Consider the following 25,243-nt stretch of genomic DNA (forward strand, 5'->3'; position numbering starts at 1 on the left):
CAAGGGGAGAAATTTCTGCATTCTTTGGACGTACACAGACAACTTAGATTCAACTTAGACAAAACTAAAGTTTTCAGAAAGACAGAACAATTACTAGTGGCATATACCACAGCATCACAAGGAAAGGCCATCTCCAAGCAGACCATTTCAAAGTGGATAGGTCACTGCATTCATTTCTGCTACTCACAGCATGGAAAACCAGTGCCTAAGGGCAATAGGCCACATTCAACCAGAGCTGCAGCCACTTCTGCAGCCTTTCTCAGGGGAGTACCAATCAAAGACATTTTAGAAGCTGCTACTTGGAGTTCAGTGCATACCTTTACAAAACATTACAATCTGCCTCTACTCTGAATCCAGGGCAGGCTTTGCCACTGCAGTTCTGCAGGGCCTCATAGCCGCTCCTAATGCTGTTTAGCTCCAGCCCCCCAACCATAGCTTTGGGACTCAACCCAAATGTAATGACTGCAACAGTGAAACACGAAGAACAAGGTACAGTTGTGTACACTTACCATAAATGTTGCAGTCCAGGTTACCCACCCGCCATCCCCCTTAATTTTGCTGGAACTTATCTTTACTTCTCTAATCTATACAACCTAGGTGGTGTCTTTGCTTATAGATGAAGGTAAAGCTTATTTTGGTGCATGTATGTCTTATTTACATAATTTTAGCCTACCCTTTTTGGGGGCACCTGACATCTGGGGCAAGAAAAACTGAATAAAATGGCGTTGGCTGCATCTTTTATACCCCTGACGACCTGACGTCAGGGAAGAGGCGACAGCAACTGACGCAGGACCCAAGACTTTGGAATTCAGGCTGACTGAAGGCAACCTGCCAGCAGGATAACCCAAATGTAATGACTGCAACAGTGAATACACTCTAACATCTACATTTATGGTAAGTGTACACAACTGTACTTTTAGTTGCATTCTAATATAGTAAATGTACACAAACATTACACTTTTAAGTGGAAATAGCACTGGTATTTTGTACATGGATTTATGTTAAGGATTTCTCCTTTAAGAGTGTTTTTGTGGATTATTTAAGTTTTAATTGAGAAAGTCTGCTGTTAATTAGTGATATGACTAGTTCAATTGGTTTATGATGTCATGTGTTTTCACAGTTTTTAGTGTATGTAAAACAAAAAACAAAAAAAAATACATGTTTTCCTGCCTTTCTAAGCTTAGTATAGTCCATTTTTCAGGTTAGTGTTGAATTCAGAGCTGTGTTAAAAGTTTCTGTGTTTGCCCATATCTTACTTGGATAGAAGGAAGTTTCTCTCTTCACCTGTGAGAGAGGGGAGCTTTGAGCAACCTTTCTGTCCCTGGAGGAGTGGTTTCAGCCCAGAAAGTAGTTGTTTATTGGCCATTTTGGGCTAATTTCAGTCTCTTTCATTTCCTGCTATAAAACCCGGTTTTGCGCGCCGGTTAGCTAGGGTATAACTATTCCTGGCTCCGCAAAGTGTACTCTTCAATTTTTCCCTTGGAACTAGACAAACTTTCAACTTAAGCACTCCAACTATTCACTTCTCAGCCTGGCACTTGCTCAAAACTCATAGCAAGCACTAATAAACCTTAACACTAGACCCCCCCCTATACAGTAGAGAAGGGCAAGGCTCTCTATTCGACCTTACCAGCCAATCAGTAAAACAGTTCACTGTACCTATCCAGGCATGTCCAAAGGGCAGTTTCAGGTGTACTCTCTGGTCCAACCGGTGAATCTGGGCATTTTGAGGCAATGTTAAAACTGCCTCGTATACAGACAACCCTCTCCTCCTACCACCAAACACTAATACATGCGAGAAATGCAGTTATACAGCCAAACTGGAGGCTAAGCTCTCTCAACCCAAGACTGGGCCAGACAGTCAAGAGGAGAAGGGAATTACTTGCATCACACCACTAGTCTCACATAGAAGAATGAAACCAGCATCAGCAAAAAACACACATAAATACACAAAGACATACTGGGAGGCTGTAAATAAAAAAATCTGCAAAAGCAACAGAGACCTCCAAAGCAGACATCCAAGAACCTCCAGCCCCCCAACACAAACCATGAAACACATACTTCACCAAACCAATATGCACGCAATCACAGCCCTTAAGGCAAAATAAACATGCCCAACACACTAGTAATAGGTGACTGTTAGTTGCCTGTCAGGTGCCAGGATCCGCCACATAACACAAGCACTCAGGTCACTCCAGAACAAGTACAAATACAACTCTCATTGTCCATGTTGGTGTGAATGACCGGAGCCGTACCTCCCTGGACTACATGAAATGAGACATGGAGGTGCTCTCAGATCACGTAGCCCAGGCTGGTATGACCCTGAGTAGCATTCTGCCCTCACCAAGAATGATACCACGGTATAAAGAAAAATTGATCAGTTTCAACAATTGTCTAAGCTTCTGGTGTCATTCAAAGGGGATCCAGTGTCTGACAGCCTGGGATGACATGCTCGACAAGCCACGCTGCTAGAGACAGCTTGCACCTGTCGCACTTAGGCTTTCGAATACTGGCCAAGGCTCTTGCCACCCCCATAGTGCCTTTAGGCAAGGCTCAAAAGACAAACCCAGCACCGTAAATAGCACAAGTAACAAAAAAAACTGAGGGTAATGCTACTCAGTGCCAGATGTCTAAACCTCAAAATGCATGCACTCGAGGCACGTCTCAGTATGGAAAAAATCGATATATGTGCAGTAACAGAAACCTGGTTTAAGGCTCCAGAGAGCACCCCAGCACTACCAGGCTACAACTCATACCATACATTTCGGCCACAAAACTGGACTGAAATACAAAAGGCGAGGGCGTATCCATATTCATCAGGTATACCCACACCTCCAAGTTAGTGGCACAGCACGATACTTCAGAGATCATCCATGTGCAGCGATTTCAATTACCCAAACATTAACTGGGAGACTCAAGTACCAACTCCCTTGCCCAACATTTCCTAGAATTTACAAACTCAATGCCCTGGATCAACTGGTCAACACCCCCGCCAGAGATGACAACATATTGGATCTGGTCATCACCAGCATGGGCGACTGGTGTTCCACACTGGAGGTCAACCCCTCGCTGGTTAGATCTGACCATAAACTAATCACTCTGAATATCCACATTCCGCCACCATCCCTGGTCAAAGAAACCACTGTGAAATACTTTTCAAAAGCAAACTTCACGTTACTTAAGACCGAGGTGGAAAGTTTCAAAGCCCCCATGCTAAAGGATAACGCTGTTTAAGCTGCAAAATCCTTTACTAATGCACTCTATGGGCACCTACAGGAACACATGGATCGTGCTATCCCAAGCAAAACCAAGACTCACTCCTCCAAGCAAAGAAAACCAGTCTGGTGGACCCCTGTCATAAACGAGCTATACAATAAGAGGAGGAAACTAGTACTCAAGAGTAAAATCCCAAGAAAGGGAAGACATCCCTGATCAGTATCGGCACGAAACTGCGATCCCTCATAAAATCATCCAAGGCTAGCTTCAAAAGGAAAATTGCCAAAGACTCAAAAGATAACCACAAGGCATTCTTTAGCTATGTCAAGAACTTAAGTGGCAATTCTCAGATCTGCTCGTAGTGAAGAATGGCACAAAATACACTGAACCGACCGATATCGCCAACATCCTGGCAGACAGATTTAGTGCAAACTTCACCCCCCTCTCACCCCCAAAAGGGCCCATAACCAAAGCAGAAGAATGTAGTGCCCCTGAAATTACAGACACCCAAGTTAAAACAGCCCTCTCCAAAGCCAAAAACACAGCATCAATGGGACCGCGCGTTGTCCCAGGCTGCGTCCTACACGAGCTCAAAGATGAACTTAATCCCTCACCTAAACACACTGTTCAAACTCAGCCTCTCCACAGGCAACGTGCCCATAGAGTGGCACACAGCAACGGTTATTCTGCTTCACAAAGGTGGAGCCACAACAGACCCCGGGAACTATTGCCCGATAAGGCTGACTAGCTTGGTCTGCAAGGCTGTGGAGTGCATCATCATGGATCTCATTAACAGACACATTGGGAACCTCCAAACACTGGACCCTACCCAGTTGGGCTTTAAGGGCAGATCATGCTTCCTAAACCTGGTAGACCTCTTTGAGACAGTTACCAAGGTTATAGACAAGGGAAAGGGGGTCCACACAGCCTTCCTAGACCTCGCAAAGGCCTTCGACACCACTCTCCATTCAGGTATTATAGACAAGCTCACCAGCCTGAACATAAACACCTACGTCACAAGATGGGTTGCCAACTGGCTCATGGACAGAACCTACATGGTTAGAGTTGTGGGAGCTAGGTCTGACTCTAAACCAGTTACTAGTGGTGTTCCCCAGGGCTCAGTCCTAGGACCCCTCCTGTTGGGCATATACTTCTCAGAGGTGCAGACAGGTACAGGAGGACTATGGCTGACCAAGTTCGCAGATGACTGCAAGCTAGGGTCTGTAATTGACTCTCCGGCTGACATAGACATCCTCCAAAAGGGTCTCACTGAGGGGTAATCTCTGCCTGACATACAAGGCCATGTCCAATCCAGAATTGATGGACATGCTCCACCTAAAGAAAACTATTATCCCCTTGAGCCGCACGCTCTAGGGATCTAACTCTTTCCACAACAGTAAGTAGGACATGGTAGAGGGATAGATTCCTGTCCCAGAGACTTCCCATGCTCTGGAACAAGATTCCAATCTACATTATGCAGAGCTTCTCGCTAACCCTCCTCAAGACAAACATTGATGAGTGGATGGAAAACAGAAAGTTTACTCCAGGGATCACTTCAGTGGCTCTGCTGGACAGAGACACATGGAGCTAATTAAAGGGGGCTGTGAAAGCCAACACATTCCGGCTAAGCTTATAAATGTCTTTGGGCAGATAGCCTAGTACCTACCTATGATTGTTTTAAACTTTTTTTTTATTATTCTGATGAAGTCTTTTGTTACAATCTTGACGAAAGTGCTTAATAAATTATTGTTCAACCATCGTGGTGGAGTTTCTGTGGCACTGTGTTTCTGGCTGGGCTCATCTTTTGGTGGTGTAAGTTTCCTTTGCTGTGGTTCCTGGTCATTCAACATCAATTACCCCAAGTCCAATCTAAATTCCTCACAAGACCAAGTTTTCCTCTGGTGCAGAAAAAGGACTGATGTCATGAGGGCATTTCTTCCATCTCAAAAAGTGGAAAACCTAAAGCAGTACCTGATGTCTGTCCTACACACATTTACCTTGACAACCAGGCAATAGCTCTGACTACTGGACCAGATGGCATTCTCTATCCCAATGTAGCCATTGACAAGGTTCCACATGAGAAGATTGCAGTGGTACGTGAGGTCTCTCTGGACACAAGCACTTGCACCCCGTGGAGTATGGCATCCCTTTCCTTCTGTGTCTCAGGAGAAAGATCCTTTGGTGGTTGCACCAAGTGACACTCAACCAAAAGATTCCCTTACAAGCCCCCCTCCAGTTCAGGAGATGTACACATATGCCACAGATCTGGGTTGGGGAGCTGCCATGGCAACCTCGGAGTATAGGATACTTGGACAGACTCCTTCAGATGGGAGCATTATCAATATCAGGGAAATAAGAGCAATCTTATTTGCTGTGTTCCAACACACTCTAAAACAGGGTCCCCCTAAAATTGTTCACAGAAAACACTATAGTTCTATGGTATGTGAATAAGCAGGGGGAAACCAAATCTTACTTGCTGTGCAGACTTGCAGTCCAAGTCTAGGAGCTGGTGACTCAGCAGGGAGTCTCTCTGCAAGCAGTATACATTCCTTCAGCCCAGAACACTCAGGTAGACACCTTGAGCAGGTCCATGTCACAATCCCACAAATGGATGCTTCACAGGGATGTGTTCCTGGACATAGTCCACAAGTGGGGTGCACATAGATCTGTTTGCCTCCCCTCTGAACATGCAGCTTCCATTATTTTGCACCAGGCTACCCAGTCCCCTGGCGAGGGCAACAGACACCTTTTCAGTCTCATGGAAGGGGGTGTTTCTGTATGCATTTCACCCCTTCCTACTTGTTCAAAAAGTCCTACTGAAAATCAAGCAGGACAAACCAAAAATCTTGTTGGTGACTTCCTTTTGGCCAAGACAGCATTGTTTCCCCCTCCTTCTGCATTTAGCCAGGGGAAATCATCACAGAGTGGACCTTCTCACACAGGACAAGGGATTCCTAATCCATTCCCACCTAGAGTCTCCGAACCTTACTCTGTGGGTGATAGAATTTTGATCCCTTACCGACACCTTTACACAGAGAATGTGCTTACAGTCGTGCAGGAGGCCAGGAAACTAATACCAGGAAATCTTATTTGTCTAAGTGGAAAAGATTATCCATGTGGTGTCTACAAAGACAGCTGGACCCTTTTCAAGGTGAAGTTCCCTTAGTACTGTCATATCTGTGTGAACTCTTGCATACATTGTTGCCATATTCCTCTGTTAAGGCCACCTTGCTGCAGTTTCAGCTTGTCTGCCTCTTGACCCCCCCTTTAGCATCTCAACTACCTGCAGAGTTATTCTTAAAGGGAGTACTGCATCTCAGGCCTCCCAGCAAGCCGGTTCCACCCCCATGGGACCTGAATTATATTTTAGAGAAGTTCATTGTTGCCCCCTTTGAACTAGCATCTAAGGCTTCTCTGAAACATTGTACTTGGAAAACTGTACTCCTGGTAGCCCTGACGTCGGTCAGAGGAGTGTCAGAGTTACAGGCCATCATGGCAATACCTCCTTTTCTCAACTTACACAAGGATAGGATGACCTTTAGGACCAATCCATCCTTCATACCCATAGTGGTCAATGAGCTTTCCTTAAACCAAGGTATTCAGCTGCCCACCTTCTTCCCACATCCACAGAACGACAGGAAGAGAGCCTTGCATTCCCTTGATGTTCACAGACCGCTTAGATTTTTACCTTGACAAAACCAAGTCAGTTAGGAAATCCGACCAATTGTTTGTCTTCTTTCATCCCTGGGCTCTAGGAAAAGCAGTGACAAAACAGACCATCTCTGCCTGGGTTTTCAGGGCCTTTGCCTTCTGCTACAGTTATCATGGAAAACAACTAAAATCCAAAGTTAAGGCAGATTCTACTAGAGCTATGGCTTCATCTGGAGCCTTCTTCAAGGGACTAGACACTGCTTCCATTCTAGAGGCATCTACATGGACTTGTGTCCATACATTTACCAGACATAGATTGGATCACATTTCCAGATCTAGAATGGGATTTGCCAACAGTCCTTCATGGATTTCTAGAAAATGGTTGCAACTCTGCTCCCTCCTCTTCCCCTTTGAGCTTTGGCACTCACCCAAGGGTTTGGAATACTACATGAGAATAGAAGGACATTGAGTAGTTGTGTAAAATCTTGCTATAACCATAGATGTTTTTCTTCTCTTCCATGTTGCAGTATTCTATCCCCCCTTTATTCAATAAACTGTCCTTTCATGGATGACGGGACTTGTACAGCTATCCTGGGACTGGGGTCCGACTGGGCCATTCAGTTCTGAGGAAAGGTACGTGCAGACATCACTTTTATGACCCAGACTCCCTCAGCCAATATCAGACGTTCCACATACCTAACAGTGACTAGAAGCTTTTGTATATTGGCTGGAAGTTCGGGTAGTAAGCAGAGGATAACCCCAAGAGTTTGGAGTACTGCAACATGGAAGAGAAGGACATCTGTGATTATGGTAAGATTTTACACAGCTATTCTTTCTGAAGGCCTTTCATTTTTCAAAATTACTTGGATGGAGTTGCTTGTTGCTAGGATTTTATTTCCAAGTTTTCCATTATTGTTTGTCATGAGTTGTACAAGTTTTCTGAGTCATCAGAAATCCACGGGCATATTTCTCCTGAGTTGTTTTTTGGTAAAGGATGGTAGTTTGGTAGAGAAATAGTTTGTTGTTTTGCACATCAGTGATGGAGTAAATAGTTTCCCAAGCTACATTTTGAATTTCAGTGTCTGGAACATTTTGTTTATTGTGAAGTATGTCCCTTCCAATTACAATTTGGGAATCTTCATTACCCCACACAAGTTATCTTCAGTTAGTAAACCTAGTGAAAATGTTTGTTGTGGATGTTAAACTTGTGAAGGCAGATTGGTATCCCATATTTTTTAATTTTGAAAAAAATAGACAAACTAGGGAAGATTTTAAAAAAATTTCTTGAAAGATGTTCTTGTTTCACTGTTGCAGTCATTACATTTGGGTAATCTGTTGGCAGATTGCCTTCAGTCGGCCTGATTAACAAAGTCTTGGGTCCTGCGTCGGTTGCTGTCCCTTCTTCCATGACATCAGGTCGTCAGGGGTATAAAACATGTAGCCGACGACATTACATCAGTCTTTCTTGCCACGCGGTGCAGAAGCAGTTTGCAAGTGCCAGTCGGCCGACTCCTGAAATTTTTGTTTTCGAGTTTCAGAATCGAAGTCTTCAATTAAAAAGCTAAGTACCCTGTTGGGGAAACTTTTTCTTGCTCCTTACCAATGTCAGTAAAAGTTAATTGTATTACTTGTGGGAAGCAAATACCTCATAAGGACTTTTATTTGTACTGTATTCCTTGCCTAGACCCTGACCACGATGTACCTTGCTGTCGGTTCTGTGCTTTATTTAATCGATGCACAATCCGTCGTCTGTACATTTTTGCTTCTAAATATTTTGGCTCGCGCTTTAATTATCCAGAAATGTCATCTGTTAGCAATCCGACTACTAGGAGTACCTACAAAATGCAAAGAAAAAGAGACAGGCCGTTGAGGTCCAAAACTGCCGATGACGCTTCTCCTAAGCCCAGTCTCCAGTTCGCCGGTACTCAGTGAGGCACTTTCGCAGCCCCTGATGCCCACTACTTCTGATTTGCAGGCCTCTACTGAGACCCATTTGGAGTCCGGTATGCCGTGCGATGCTTCAAATTTGGACCCCACGAATGTCTCTACCTTGGATGGGTCCAGAGCCGCTGTGCAGGCACCAGCTTCTGAGGGTGTATTCAGGCCTACATATTTGTTTAATAAACCAACGCCATCTTCAATATTAAGGCCATAAACTTGAACTATGTCTAAAAAACCGATGCCTAGGCCACATGTGCAGGCCCCTATGCCTAAAAAACAAATGATCAAAATGGCTGAAGATTTAATTACCCTAATCAGGGGTAGTTAACCCCCCCCCCCTTCAAAGAGGCCTAGGCAAGAAATGGACTATGAATCTCCTGAACAGGATTCTATTTCTTCTGACTCTTCTAATTTCTTCTGACAATTTCTCAGAATCTTGGGACTGATGGCATCCACCATTCTGATGCTTCCTCTAGCAAGGCTTCACATGAGGACACTGCAATGTTTCCTCAAATCAGTATGGTCATGCTCACCCTCCAGAACACCTTATCCCTCTCCTCCCATATCTGAAGAAGGTGCTCCAGTGGTGGATCTCACAAATGTCTCTAAATCCAGGTCTCCCTATCCACCCTCTGTTGCCAACTCTGGTCCTATTCACAGATGCATCAGACACTGGTTGAAAAGCAGCCTTAGACCTCCACATGGCTCAAGGAGAGTGGTCTCCCTCCCAAATGAAGGAAAAAACAAATGTGAGAGAAATGAGCGCATTAAATTTTGCCCTCCAAATGTTCAAATTATTTATCATACCAGGGACATTACATGTACACACAAGACATCATGTCAGTGTTGTGGTAGATAAACAAGCAGGGGGGTATCGGATCCTATCTCTTGTGCAGACTAGCCATGCAGATCTGGGATGTAGCTCACTTCATAGATGTATCCCTGTAGGTGGTGTACATCCCCTCAAGCCAGAATACTGTGGCAGATGCCCTAAGCAGATTCAGAACACAAGCCCACAAATGGATGCTTCACAGGATGTGTTTCTGAACACTGGGGTATTCTGGGGACAGACTTGTTTGCCTCCCCATGCATAAACAGCTCCCTCTGATGTTCTTCGTGTTTCACTGTTGCAGTCATTATATTTGCATAATCTGCTGGTAGGTTGCCCTCAGTTGGCCTGAATAACAAAGTCTTGGGTCCTGTGTCGGTTGCTGTCTCCTTTTCCATGACGTCAGGTTGTCAGGGGTATAAAACATGCAGCCGACACCATTTTAATCAGTCTTTCTTGCTGTGCAGTGCCCGAAGCAGAAGCAGTTCAAGTGCCGGTCGGCCGACTCCTGAAGTTTTCATTTTCGAGTTTCAGAACCAAAGTCTTCAAACTAAAGCCAAGTACCCCATTGGGGAAACTTTTTCTTGTTCCTTACCGATGTCAATAAAAGTTAATAATTGCATTACTTGTGGGAAGCAAATACCTCATAAGAATTTTCATTTGTACTGTGTTCCTTGCCTAGGCCCTGATCACAACGTGCCTTGCTGTCGGTTTTGTGCTAAAATTAACCAACGCACTATTAAGAATCAGTATATTTTTTGCTTCTAAATATTTTGGATCAAGATTTAATACCCTGAAATGTCGTCTGTTAGCAATCCGACTACCGGAGTTCACAAAAAACGCAAGGAAAAAGACAGAGACAGACAGTCGAGGTCCAAAACCGACGACGAAGCTTCTCCTAAAACAGTCGGCGGTTCACCCCGTACTCAGTGAGGTGCTTTCGCAGCCCCTGATACCTGCTACCTTTGAGTCGTAGGCCATTACTGAGACCCATTCGGAGTCCGGTATGCCGCGAGATTCGCAAAGTATTGAACCCACGGATGTCTCTCCCTTGGATGGGTCCGGAGCCGCTGAGCAGGCACCGGCTTCTGAGGGTATTTTCAGGCCTCAACATTTTTATATAAAACCGATTCCATCAGCAAAAACAAGGTCAAAAACGACTTCTATGTCTAAAACGACGACGCATGAGCCACGTGCTCAGGCCCCTATGCCTAAAAAACAAATGATCAAAATGGCTGAGGATTTAATTACCTTGATCAGGGGTTCCCAACCCCCCCCCCCCCCCCTTGCAAAGAGGCCTAGGCAAGGCACTGATTATGAATCTTCAGATCAGGTTTCCATTTCTTCTGATTCCTCTTCTGATCAGGAATTTTCTATTCCACCTTATGAGGATTCTGATGCAGAGGAATCCATCCCATCTGCATCTCCTCCTGAGGATTACTCTTTTGGAGAGACTTTACATACTTTAAGGGAACATTTTCACTGGGAGAGTCAGGACTTCTCTGAATCAAAAAAGAGGCTTAGGGATTTCCTTCTTCCTCAGCATAGGCCTTTGGCAATACCTCTTGTATTAGACATTGTTGATGATGTGTTCATGGAATCAAGCATGGCTTCTGATTCCCTGCCTCCGGCTCCTAGTAAGCCATTAGATATTACAGGGGTTTTTTTTTAATACCATTTAAATCATTTGACATTTAAGTGTATATTTTGTTTTGTTTCCATCATCATACATATATTTTTTTTACTTTTTTCTGGTTCTCTTTTTTCCACTTTTTTCCAATTTATTCAAAATGATGGTAATAACAATACTAACTAATTATGCAATTATATAGGTTTTTAGGGTTCTTGTACACAGACCTGAAGAAGTCTAGAAGAATGAAAGCGTTTTTTGTTAACAATAGGTTATGAAAATAGAAACTGATTTTTACATGCAAAATGTATATGTATATATTTATATATAATTTTTGATCGCAAAATGAACTAAGGTTGATTTATATTTCCAGCCATGTAGTATATTGCCTTGTATAAAATCACAGACTTAATAATTTGTTTAATTAAGATGTACCATTAAAGTACATTAGGGCTATATATTATTATGACAGCTACTAGGTTGGGCAGGACCAGCTCGAATGTCACACTGATGGGGGAAGGGATGCGAATTTAACATGTGTACCAATAACACTTTGTTTTACAGCACAGTAAACCACTCCCATGCCTGATAAAAAGTATATATATATTTAGAAAGCTTGTGAGGAAATTATTACTGTATTTTTGTTTTACTTGGTTCGCTTGTCTGTGTACTAAAGGATTTTCGACTGGAAACTGACTTGCCTGCCTTGCTTGGATTACTTTCGAATACTTAGTAATACTGTAGAATTATATATATTCTTTTACTTTTTGACTTGACGAGTTTACGTTCGCTAGTTCTACTACTATTGTCTGATCTGATTAATATACAGTGATTAACTAGAAATATATGGACTGAAAATCTTCCACAGAGAAGTTTCTTGCACTGTTTTGTTTTTAGACCCACTACACTTTAGTGGGTTATTTTGAGACTTCGGGGATACCACGGAGATTACTTGATATTACAGGGTTCCTGACCCCCACAAATTTCTTTTAAAAAATCTTTCTGCTGATCCTGAGACCATTTCTCAGGGTCCCAAGAGTGTTAAGGCGTCTACAGCCAAAAATCCTACCCCTTCTGATAGAGATTTCAGGGCACTGGATAGATGGGGTAAGAAGGTTTATACGTCTGCAACCTTAGCAATCAGGGCTTTAAACTTCCAGTTTCATATGCTTAAATATCAACAGCATGTTATGGACTTACTGACACAGAAAATGATGTTAATCTCTGATTGTGTGGAAAATAGAGTTACAGGATTTATTGCATTCAGCAGAACAGGTTGAAAAGCATACTTTGCAGTGTGGTTTTGATTCTTTGGAGGCCTCTTGTAGGGCTGTCGTTACTGGATCTGTGATAAGAAGGCATGCCTGGCTCAAAGAGCAAAATCTGCCTGATCATGTTAAAGCTAAATTGTTGGATGCCCCCTTGCAGCATGATACTCTGGTAGTAAGGCAGAAGAGGTTTTAAAGAAAATGGAAGGCAAAGCTAAATCTATGCAAACTGTAAAAGATTTCTTGCAAGTGCAGCCACCCAGGTTCAGTAGGCACTGGCCTACTAAAAACTGGTCCTTTCCTGTGTCCAAAAGAGCCACTCAGGGCAAACCCAGGCACTCAAAAGGCTCCAGATTTCAATCACAGGGATCTTACAGGTCAAAACAATGGGATGCCTCCACCTCCAAATATGGAGGTAACAAAGCACAACCCTACAGGAAGCAGTCTCAATGACTTTCCTCTGCCATCTGCAAGCACTTATCTTTTGGCAGCCCCCTTGGGGGGAAACTAGCACTTCATGCTCAAATTTGGCAGTTAATTACCCAGGACAAGTGGGTATTAAACATAGTATCCCAGGGGTACAAATTTAATTTCCATACTTTGCAAATTCCAAACGGATGGCCGGATCTGCAACAAAGCCAGTGGGCAGAGGCCCAGAAATAAGTCAAGTCCCTCATGGGTATGGGGCTATTCAACCGGTACCAGAAAAGGAAAAAGGACAAGGATTTTATTCAAGACTTTTCCTGGTACCCAGAAAAGACAATTCATGTCGTCCAGTACTGGACTTATCGATTCTGAACACGTTCCTAGACATTCCAAAATTCAAAATGCTCACTTTACAGCAGCTACTGTCTATGCTAGGCAAGAATGCTTGGTTAGTAACGCTAGACTTAAAAGAGGCATACCTGCATATCCCAATAAGGGAATCTTGCAGAAGATACTTCCGCTTCAAAGCAGGTTTTTTGCATTACCAATTCTATGTACTGCCCTTTGGCTTATCTACTGCGCCCAAGGTCCTTACAAAGTGCCTGGCACCAGTAATTGCATTCTGCAGACAAAGAAACATTCAAATTTATCCTTATCTGGACGATTGTCTCATTCAGGCACAGGACAAGGACACTCTTCTTCAACATCTGGCATTTGTAAAAAGGCATGTTAAGTTGTCTATCTCGCCTTCGTTCTTGCTGGTATGGATTGGAGCCGATCCTCTGCTCCGACTTGGCCATCTTCAATTGTTCGAGAGCTGTTTACTGGCACGAGGCTACCCCTTATCCCATAATGCCTAGCGATAGCTACCCAGATCTCGTTTGCCGCTTCAGCTGCGAGGTGTTGTTTTTCTGGCTCAGGCTCATATAAAGTTTTTTGTATAACTTTCTTCACTAGAATTTAACCCTTCTAGTATTTTATTGTTGACTATCGTCTTGTTTTGTGATAGTTAGTTTGTTAGCTTGTAGTATCCCTCCTTTTTCTTGTAGAACTCGTTTAACTTGGAGAGTTCTCCCCCCACCTCTTCTTGTCAGGTTAGCCGTTTAAGTTAGAGGCTTTTCCTTCTACCTTTCTCTTATAGGCTAGCAGTTTAAGTTAGAGGCTTTCCTATTATCTTAAAAAAAAAAAAAAAAAAAAAAAAAACCTTTAGCTGTAGTCTTTATAGTAGAGTGTTTTTTGTAGACTGTATTTTTGCTTCTGGTTGTTATTGTTGTAGTTGTTTTTTCCTTACTTTCAAGGATGTCAAAGGAATCAAAGGTTTGTGGGTTCAAGAAGTGTGACTCATGCTGTCAGAAAATGTCTCTGACAGATGGGCACACTTCTTGCATCTATTGTTTAGGCGATAGTCCATTGGAATTCTTAAACTCGTTGTTGCTTAGGAAGCTTACCATAGAGGGAAAGAGGCCAGCCTCTGTGTTTAAGACCCCTGGCTGCCGCTCGGTGCTCGACCTAGCACCGGCATTCCTTCCTGGTTGTACTACAATATCATTATTCCTTCCTGGTTGTGCTACAACTTCCGAAGCCGGCTGTAATCCGCTACTCACAGCTCCAGCATAACTGTTCAACAAAGGAGACCTTGGTTGAGAACCCTCAACACCTTTCAGTTTTTTAAGAATTCCAATGGACTATCTCCTTCACAAGATCTACACTCAGGGGTGAGTTCTCTGTCTGACTCCATTTCTGAATTTGACACTAAACTGTTTAAATGCAGGAAATTACAGTTAGAAACTGCTTACCTACAAGAATGTCTTGAAAAAAAAAATTCCTAAGGGGCTAAGACAGTGGCGTTACCCAGTAGGATTGATAGAAAATTCTACATTTCACAAAGAACTGTTGGGGCTTTTTGACGAGCAAGGAGCAGAATTTATCATGTCATTGATAAACCTTTATAAAGGGGAAATCAATGGGCTTAAAAGTGAGTTAGAAATTCTCGAACATGCAATAAAAACTGACAATGAATTTTTTAGATACAAATACGATTATGCCAGAAATTTTCTAGCATTGATGCAACTATGGCTAAACTGCTAGTTACAAAGAAAAGGAAAATTGCAAGAGATGTCCAGGATTATGCTTTAAACAAAGCTTACCCCTGTCCTCCGTTTAACCCTAGCAGACCTGGGGCCTCATTGCTCAATTCTAGGACACTTATTGAACCTGATAGAGATCAAGATATTAATCTTGATGTTAGCATTAATAACATTGATGATGAAGAAACTCAGCCACTACGAAGGAGCGAAAAGGCTCAACAATATGAATAACAACAACAATAATAATAACAATATGAATAATGGCAATGCAGGACACCAAGGTCCAAGTAGCAATAACAGCCAGTGGGGCCCTAATCGATCGTCGGATTTTCAGAAGGTCCAGGGTGGCAGGAACAACAACAATCGCAGAGGGAGCAGGAACCAGGGGCAGGCACGGAATCAGCGAAACCAGTGGAGGAGATGACATGTCCTCTCCAACATATGCCTAAAATCCTTACTAGTTCCAAAGGGGATTTTAACATCTATAATTTTACCACTTTGGAAGTTTCAGAGGAGATGACTGAATTTTTTTTCAAAAGGTTTATCCTTTGTGCCGGATAAAAACATGGACTTAGTAAGAGCAATCCTGAACTTGAAATTGTTTGTACGGAAACTTAACTTGCAGGTTTGCATGGGTGGTGTCCCATCTCTAACTAATTCTTTAAGAGTGTCTAGCCTCTTTAACCCTCCACTCCGTAGTGTTCTCAACACATTTGAAAAGATTTGTGAGACTGATTTTAGGGCTATCAACAACTATTACCAAAAAAGGAAGGATAGAATACTTAATATTACTGAACGTGAAAGTGACTTTATTAAGTTATTGCACCATTGTAAAATTAGGGTTATGAAACCCGACAAAGGGGGGAGGTCTGGTGTTTATGAACCAACAAGTGTATGTAGCCCATATGGAAAAATATTTGCAAATAGAAGCATACATTTCAGTCAGTATTAATGAAATTAATATAGCATATAACGAAAATAAACACACTGCTCAATGATTTATTTTTGGAGGGAGTTATAGATATCGACGTGCACCAGTTTTTGACAATGAATGCCCCTAAAATCCCTGCCCTTTTTGGTACTCTGAAAATCCATAAAAGTTACCAGCATCCCCCCCTTCAGGCCAATAGTCGATGGTAGAGGGTCTATCACATATGGTTGCGCCAAATATGTGGAATAGCGTCTTAAGACCATTAATCCAGCAGGAGTCTCAAATATGCAAGGACTCTGAAAATGTTAGTAAATTAGAATACCTTAGAGACTCCATTTTCCTTTCAATAGACGTTAAGGACCTCTACATAGTCATCCCACAGGCTCTTGGCCTAGAATGGATCAGAGAATTTCTGATTCTTAAACAAATTGAAGAGAACACTATTTATCTAGTGGAGACATTACTTGAAATTGTATTAAAAAATAATTATATGAGTTTTGACTGACACTTTTTTCAGCAAAAGACAGGGATAGCTATGGGCTCTCCATGTGGGGGCAGCTTTGCTAATTGCATCATGGCATATTGGGAGAGATCCTTGCTCTTCCTGAACAAGTTATTTATGGAAAATGTAGCCTGGTATACGCGTTACCAGCACGATATGTTTATTATATGGAAAGGTCCTACAGCTCTCTACCTTTTTGGATAGTATACAATCCATGATTGATGTCTTCGAATTTAGTTATAAATTCGATGAAATGGAAATTAATTACTTAGATGTTCATCTTGTTAAGGACACAACCAATAGAAGATATAAGAGTGTAATACATAGAAAACCATCCTATTCAAATTCTTTCTTACATTTTACAAGCAGCCACCCATTTCACCAAAAAAAAGCCGTAGTGAAGGGACAATTAGTGAGAGCGGCTAGGATGGTCACCGATGACACAGATTTCTATTTTGGGTGTTCACTTCTTAAGAGCATGTTTCTAAGTCGTGGGTATCATAAGCCCTTGCTAGATTCTATCTGCTTGGAAGTCAGCAATAAAAGGCAAACAGGGTATTTTATGCCCTTGCTAACTAATAGGTTATCTTCTATACCAGATGTCTTGAGTACAGTTAATAATAAGTCTCCTCCTAAACTTGGATCAGACTATCGTATCAGTTTTCTGTGTACTTACTCTTTGGACCATCATAATATGAAAGAAATTTTGTACAAAAATTGGTCCATTATAACAGAAGACCAAGGTTTGGTCAAAATTTTAGGCATATAACCCAAAATCACCTTTAGAAGAGGGGTGAATTTAAAGGCCATATTAGAAAGGAAAAATACTATTAACATCCAAGCTAATGTGGGCATGCACAAATGTGGTGCATGCCACCAGTGTAAGTTTATCAGGGATGACAATAAAATTAAACTGAAAAATAAAACATTTGTCATAAAAGGGAGATTTAATTGTCAAACTAAAGGTATTATATATGCAGCCACGTGTTCTCAATGTACCGTATTTTATATTGGAAAGATGGAGAGAAAACTGAGAGCGCATTTATGAGCATGTGTATTCCATTGGCAAGAAAGATTTGAATAATGGGTTGGCTAGACATATTGCTGATTTTCTGACCATGGTTTTAAATTCTCAGTCCTACAACAGAGACACCCGGACCCCAGGGGGTTCCGTGGCAGTTAAACTTAGAGATTGATGAAATTATGTGGCAGATTAGAACTGAAGCCCACATACACCCAGGTCTTAATGAATATATATCTATTAAAAGCATTTTGAAACTGTTAGCTTTGAAAAGATGATGTTAGTTGAACATTATGACCTCTTTATTATATCACCTATGGGTAGTTAGGTCTATGATTTGTATATGGTACTCACTTGTAAGTTTAAGCTGGTAATTTGCGTCAGTAATGGGTTAAATGCTTAGAGTATTAATTTTTGGTCGCCCCTGATGTGTTTTTATAAGCAAAGATTTTTAATATACTTATTTATAGGTTTTAGACATGTTTTATAACATTTCATAATATATAATACAGTATTTTAAACATATGATATATATAGACCTAAATTTATCTATTTATTTTTTCGAAAAATATTGGTCATTTATACTAAACTCATATATATACAACAATATATTGTATTCAATTTATTTTATGGTTGACTTTTTAGGGAAGTATATGCAGCAGTATTTGTTAAAAAAGTGTGCTTATATTGGTTTACATATAGGAGTGCATAGCACCAAGATATCCATTGCTCCTTTAAGGACAAGTTGAGTTATTCTGGCAGTTGGTTAATTGTGGTTTTCTAATGCTCTAAAAACCCTGTTAATTGAACTGTTTGGTATCTGAAGAAGGTAGGACATTGATCCTACCGAAAGCGCTCAGTTTACTGTGTTAATGGACTGTTTTTTATTATTAAACTGCGTTTATTGGAAAGTTATCGGTCCTATGACTCTGCTTACAGTGTTTGCTGTTTTTTTATTTATGATACATTGTAAGGTATTCACAGATCTGTGGATTTAGGACCGAGAAACTCTGGTCAGTGAAGTGCAGTTTGGTCATTGGTATAGGTACCTCTCTGTTGTGCAAAACTCAATCTGTCACAGTGGAAGAAAATATATTTTCTGTGTGCAGTCGGTAGTGTGTGATACTTTGAGATGGATTTGGGGAAAGTTTTAATATGAAATATACAGGACAGCTTAAGGGATTGCTGTTTGGCATGCATATAATGCAAAACTCTGAAAGTAATCTGTTAGTTGTATTTTAGAATGTCCCTGTTAACTTCTTTTTTCCCCTAAATTAAGTTTCTTCATATTAAAAAAAAAAAAAAAAAAGATTATATCGGGAGTCTCATGATTCTGTAGAAGCTCATCTTTGTTTACTCAAGTTTGTTTTAGTGGGAATTCTGAGTTTCTTGTCCTTTTTATCATTCGATAGGACAGTCTGGGTGGTAACAGTAAAACAGCCATGGTGGCAACTGTTAGCCCTTCTGCAGATAACTATGATGAGACTCTTTCCACACTGAGATATGCTGACCGAGCTAAAAATATTGTGAATCATGCTGTGGTTAATGAAGATCCTAATGCAAGAATCATACGGGATCTTCGAGAAGAGGTGGAGAAGCTTCGAGAGCAGCTAAACAAAGCAGAGGTAGGTCTTTAAGGTACTAGAATGATATGACCTATAAAGATCTTCCCACACTAATGAGTCTGTTATCCTTTGCAAGATTTTATTCTGATGCTGTAGCCTTATGTGTATTGTAGCAATTCCACTTTTAGGTTTGAACTGTACCTCTAGAAATCTGATATATTTTGATAACTAATGCATTTACAGATGCATGAAACACTGAAACTTGTGCTTTATCTACCAATGAGCGCTTTCACCATTTTGATTTTGTAATAAGCTCTGCATAATAATCAGATACATTGCATAGAAATTAACAGTGGGAATCCTTTTCAGTGGGACTTTGGGAGTAGGTTGGGATTATTACAATTCTTCTGTTTCTCTAAGAAGCTCCAGCATTTAGGAGTGTGTGAACTGTATATTGGTGATGGTGTAATCTTTGTACTGTAGTAGGAGAGCATGCCTAGCCCTTGAACCCACCATTTTTTCTAACAGTCTTGCATTTTGGTTCTAATTCCTGATGTACATAATAAAACAGTTAGTGTTTAATTGGGGGAATGGTCATTTTTTTTCCAAGATTACTCAGAAATCTGAAGCCCTCTGATGAGCTTGCAGGAAAAAAGAAGAAAATGGTAACAAGAATGTGTCCCCAAAGCAAAAAAGCATAGGCAGTGGAGGACAGCAGCAGCAACAATGAGAATTCTAGCAGTTTGCAGAATCTTGTCTAGCACTACTTCATCATAAAGACTTTAAAGAGTAGGAGAAGTACCAGGATGACTAGCCAGGTTGGCAAAGTACAAGAGAACATTTAGGAAATAACGAGGGGAAATAAATGCACAATGCAGTAACTGGTGAAATGCCTTGAGATGATAAACATGATAGAAGGGGAAATTGGCAAACTGAGAAGCACTAGACAAGCAGACAAAATGATTAAGGAGGGGAACCTTTTTCTAAATGGCAAGTATCCCTGTACAAGTGTAAGAGAAAGTGCTGGAATAATGCCTCAGTACAAACAGAAAATGATTGACTTTAACAACTGGCTTAGTTTCTGGTGTTATTCGAAGGGGATCCAGTGCCTGACAGCCTAGGAGGACATGATTGACAGACCACGATGCTTTGCCAGAGATGGCCTTCATCTGTCTCCCCGTGCTTCAGGCTTCTGGCAAAGGCTCTTGCCTCCCCCATAGTGCCTTTTTTAGGCAAAGTCATGAGGACAAAATTACCAATGTGAAAAATTCTTCTAAACGAAATTTAAAGGTCATGCTTCTAAACACTAGGAGTCTTAACATGAAACTGCACTCCTTGCAAGCATTCCTCGCCCTGGAAGATGTTGACATTTGTTCAGTCACTGAAACCTGGTTCAAAGTTGCAGAGAGCACCCCAGCCTTACCAGGTTACTTGTCCTACCATACTTTCAGACCCCAAACAGAGGGCTACAAAGCCATAGGAGGTGGAGTTCATAGGTAGGTACTAGGCTATCGGCCCCAGTGCCTACACAAGCCTAGCCAACAAGGTTCCCTGTCTTACGCCACCCAAGAAAGTTATTTTCCTGTGCCACTGTCGAGCAGAGACACAGAAATGATCCTCTGAGTGTATTTTCCATTTCCCATCCACTCATCAAGATTTTTCTTGAAGAGTGCTAATGAAGAACTTTGCTTGACATAAATGGGTAGCCTGTTCCAGAGTATGGGAAGTCTCATGGGAGTATGGGAGTTTCAATATTTATCAAATACATACACACGTCCAGACTGGTCAAACAGTATGATGCACACGAGTCACTCCAGGTGCAGTTAACTGTTGACAAAACACCTATTCAAATCATAGCTAGCTACAGACCCCCAACCATGACTCAGGAGGCCCATTCCACCTATCTGGACTTACTTGACTCCATAAATATTCAACCCTCTACTCTGATCCTGGGCAACTTTAACTACCCAACCATAGAGTGCAAGACCTATTCTAGCTCAAACAAGAATGCCCAGAGATTTCTCGACTTCGTCAGTGCCAGTGCATTGGGTCAGGTGGTTGACACCCCTACAAGAGGTGAAAATATTCTGGTCCTGGTACTAACCAACATGAGTAGCCACTGTAGCACCCCTACAGTGTCATCCTCCTTTGTAAGATCCGACCATAAAGCAATCACTTTAGAAGTCACCATCTCCCCTGACCCCCCCCCCCCCTGCCAGGGTCGAACAAAAAAAAAAACTTGTCCAAAGCTGACTACAACCTCCTGATGGCAGGTATAAAAAACTTCACAGCCACCATCCCTTCAGTTGAATCAAGCACTAATTTCCAAGCCTACACCAGAAAACTGTATGAACACCTATATAGCTGCATGGACACAGCAATACCTGACGGGACCAAATAATTTTCCTCAAAGAAGAGTAAACTTGTCTGATGGACAGCAGCAATAAACAGACTATGTAATAAAAGGAAAAAAAAATGCTGTCCAGGACCAAGAAGGAGCAGGTGCCAAGTTTGAAGCAATCTCTCCTTTGTCTGAACAAGCAAATAAGGTCACTGGTTAAATCCTCTAAGGTTAATTTTGAGTCCAAATTTGACACATCCACTAGAGAAATCACAAGGCCTTCGCATGTGTCCCCAGTCTCAAAGGTAACTCCCAAACCTGCTCTGAATTGGTGGTCAAGAATACCACATACACAAACACCATAGATATAGCCAACCTGCTGGCAGACAAGTTCAGTGAAAACTTCACCCCCCCCTGCCCCCCCCCCATCATTAAACCAGGACATCCCCAGCACCTGGCCTCCTCCTTTCATCACCAGGGAGAAAGTTATTAATGCCCTTTCAAAGGCAAAAAATACAGCCTCCAAGGGGACCCAACATCCCTGGCTGTGTACTACATGAACTCAGGCAGGAGCTTGTGCACCGGCTTCATCCCAGCAGAATGGAGGACAGCCACTGTCATCCCTCTGCACAAAGGTGGAGCGTCCACTGACCCAGACAGTTATAGGCCCATCAGCCTAACTAGCCTGATCTGCAAGGCCATGGAATGCATTGTCATGGACCTTATAAAGAAGGACATTGGCAACCTCCAACTGCTTGATCCCACACAGTTTGGTTTTGTCAATGGGAGATTGTGCCTGTTAAACTTGGTTGCCTCCTTCGAAACAGTCACCAAAGCCATAGAGGAGGGCAAGACGGTGCACACTACCTACCTTGACCTAGCTAAAGCCTTCAATACTATTCCCCACTCGGGCATAATAAATAAACTCTCCCAGCTAGGCATCAACCCATATGTTACCAGGTGGGTAGCTAACTGGCTGGCTGACAGAATCCACTCAGTCAAAATAGGGGAAGCCACTTCTAGTAGTAGACCCGTAACAAGCAGTGTACTTCAAGGATCATTCTTGGGTCCTCTACTGTTTGGGATATACTTTGCTGAGGTGCAAGCCAAAACCAGTGGTCTGTGGCTCACCAGGTTTGCAGATGACTGCAAGCTGGGCACTGTCATAAATTCACCTAGTGATGTGAAGATCCTCCAAGAGAGCGTTACCAAACTAATAACTACTGCCAGAAGTATGACCTCATGCTGAATGCCAAGAAATGCATCATTATCCCCTTTGGGGAAAATTATGTCCCCACTTACATTAATAACAATGTACTAAGCACGCAATCAGTAGTGAGGGACTTGGGCACCCAGGTTGAGAGCAAACCTGACTTTTGATCACCATGTTGCCTCTGTTTTACGGAAAGCTTTCTACATGACCCACCTCATCAGTAAGGGTATTTAACCCAGGAACAAGTAGGTTATAAACATCTCTGTACTCCTCCCTTATCAGACCCATTATCGAGTACAGTGCCTCCTTTGGCGTACATTGCCAAGCACATGCAGCGGTTGGAGAGACCACAGGGGTTCCTGAGCAGTAAAATCCAGGGTCTAAAAAAGCCCTGTCCCTCTACTTAGTCTCGTACAGACTGCTCAGAGGTGACCTGTGTCTGGCATACAAGGCCTTCTCAGATTCAGCCTTGATGGAGTTGTTGTATGTCAGTAAGTCAAGCTCCACTCGTGCAACCCGCATGCAAGGTCTCAGCCTGGTCTGTGACATTAACTTGTTGGTGGGATAGATTTGTGTTCCAACAACTCCCACATCTGTGGAATAGACTTCCTATCCATGTCAAGCAGAGTACCTCATTAGCCCTCTTTAAGAGCAATCTGGACAACTGGATGGGAAACAGAAAATATACCCCTGGAATTGCACCTGTGTCCTTGCTGGACAAGGGAAAACAGGTGCTGACCTGGTTGGAACATGGGTGAAATTCTTGGCTAGGCTTATAAGGGCCTCCAGTATCATCCTATGAACCTATAAGAAAAATTGTAGTGCAGCTGATGCCACCACCAAGGACAAAGGATTGCATTGTATTGCATTTACTAAATTGGAAGGAGATCAGTTCTATGTACTTAGTACTTTTATGACCCTCAAAGGGTTCCCCTTTTCTGCATCCATGTGAGCCGGAGCTCTTCCCTAACTCTCTTTAAAAGCAACCTGGGCCAGTGGATAGAAAATTGGAAATGCACCCTGGGTCTGTTACCTATGTCTCTGATGGATGGAGGCAGCCTCTAAATCTTGCCTTAGCTTAGATATACCCGTTAAAATAATTGCTAAGGCATGTAAACTTGTGGAATACAACTAGGATGTTTGACTAGGCTTATAAAGACCCCAGTGGTCATTAGTCAAGTATACATCTATGAACCTATGGAAAGAAGGGATATGTTAGCTGGAAAAAATAAAAAAGAACTACATTATGAGGGGCTCTGGTTTACCAGAAAAGAAGGGGATGACTCAGCAAGGAATGCATTGAAAAGGCTGGGTTTTGGTACTGTCCAGGTCCCATACTTGCTCACAGTGATTGAGAAATCCCTGGACCCTCATTCTTTTCCTTCTCCCTGTCAGTCTGAGCAATGATACTGTATCTGTATAGTTAAGGCTATTGCAGCAATGGTCATAATGTATAAATAAGTTTATTGCAACAGTATGCGTTTGATTACTGAATGGGTGAGAGAGAGAATGTGTGTGTGTGTGTGTATTCTCACACACTCACACACGCACACACACGCACACACATACACACACACACACACATTTTGTTAATGTTTCCTAGCATTGGTCTTTACAGGACTTTAGCCACCCTTTCTCTGTTGCCATGAAAGCCCTGAAGGGCTTGGAAGGCCAAACCACTCTTTATTCAGGTCAGCTTAAGCTGCTTGTTCACATGAAAGGTACGTTGGAAGCTGGATGTTGTTTCCTGTACAGGATACAGTCTGTGTAGCTAAGGCTATTGCAGCAGTGATCATTCGAACATCTACTGTTATGGTAAGTTTACTTGTACAGTTATACTTCTGGGTTACATAAGGACAATAATGCAACACTGAAAGAGAGGAATGAGGCAGCTGGTATTTGTTGTGGTGGAGGGACATAAAAAGCTGCAGAGCATCAGACTGAAAGTTTGAAGAGATAGGAAGGAAAAGCATTGTGAAAGAGAACAGTAGAGCCATGTTGTGGAAATAATTTGGTGCCTGTGAGAGAAGGGGAAAAAAAGCTGAAGAAATGTGATAGAATCCATGAAAGATATGGGATAATGATTTAGGGAGTGGTATGATAATGGGGGCATAATAAAGCAAATGTTATAATAAGCAGTGTATATTGTAAAGCATGCCAGTATGGTTACATCAATGGACTGCATATGTATGTAATTGTATTTGTCTCAACTTTTCAGTAATGATAATTTACAAAAAATAAAAGTTCCTGTGTTTAATGTCGAAACGTGACCAAGCTATTGAAGTACTTATTTGGCTGCCAGGTCATGAGCCAAAACACACTGGTATTGTTTACTGCATCATGTGAGTGCAGATTACATTATGAAACTGGTAAGTCAACGTTTCAGCCCAGGCACATGAAGACACAAAAGATCTTGACTTAACTTGCTTCTTGGAAACTAGCAACAGTTGAGTGCCAGGTCTGATTACTTGTGTACCTTGCACAGCCCCAGGCTGTGCCAGACTTTCATCAGAAGGTGTTGGAAGTGGAGGCCAGACTTTGCTCACACCTTTCTTTAGGCGAGTCCATCTTAGAGGTGGCCTTCTTGAACCCATATTCTGCATCCTTGCTCTTGAGTAATGT

At 42.1% G+C, this 25,243-nt stretch overlaps 1 protein-coding gene across 1 annotated transcript in view; it reads left to right on the forward strand.

The window, feature by feature from the left end:
• The window catches only part of KIF13B (kinesin family member 13B), a gene marked incomplete in the record, with an annotated part of 3,953,176 nt that overhangs the window by 661,256 nt on the left and 3,266,677 nt on the right, over window positions 1–25,243 (forward strand). The window contains 1 exon segment of the mRNA XM_044062707.1: window positions 18,915–19,127. Coding sequence (XP_043918642.1) covers window positions 18,915–19,127 — 213 coding nt within the window.

Source organism: Protopterus annectens, chromosome 2.part1, assembly GCF_019279795.1.
Source record: "Protopterus annectens isolate FY-2018-M chromosome 2.part1, PAN1.0, whole genome shotgun sequence".
Taxonomy (NCBI): Eukaryota; Metazoa; Chordata; order Ceratodontiformes; family Protopteridae; genus Protopterus; species Protopterus annectens.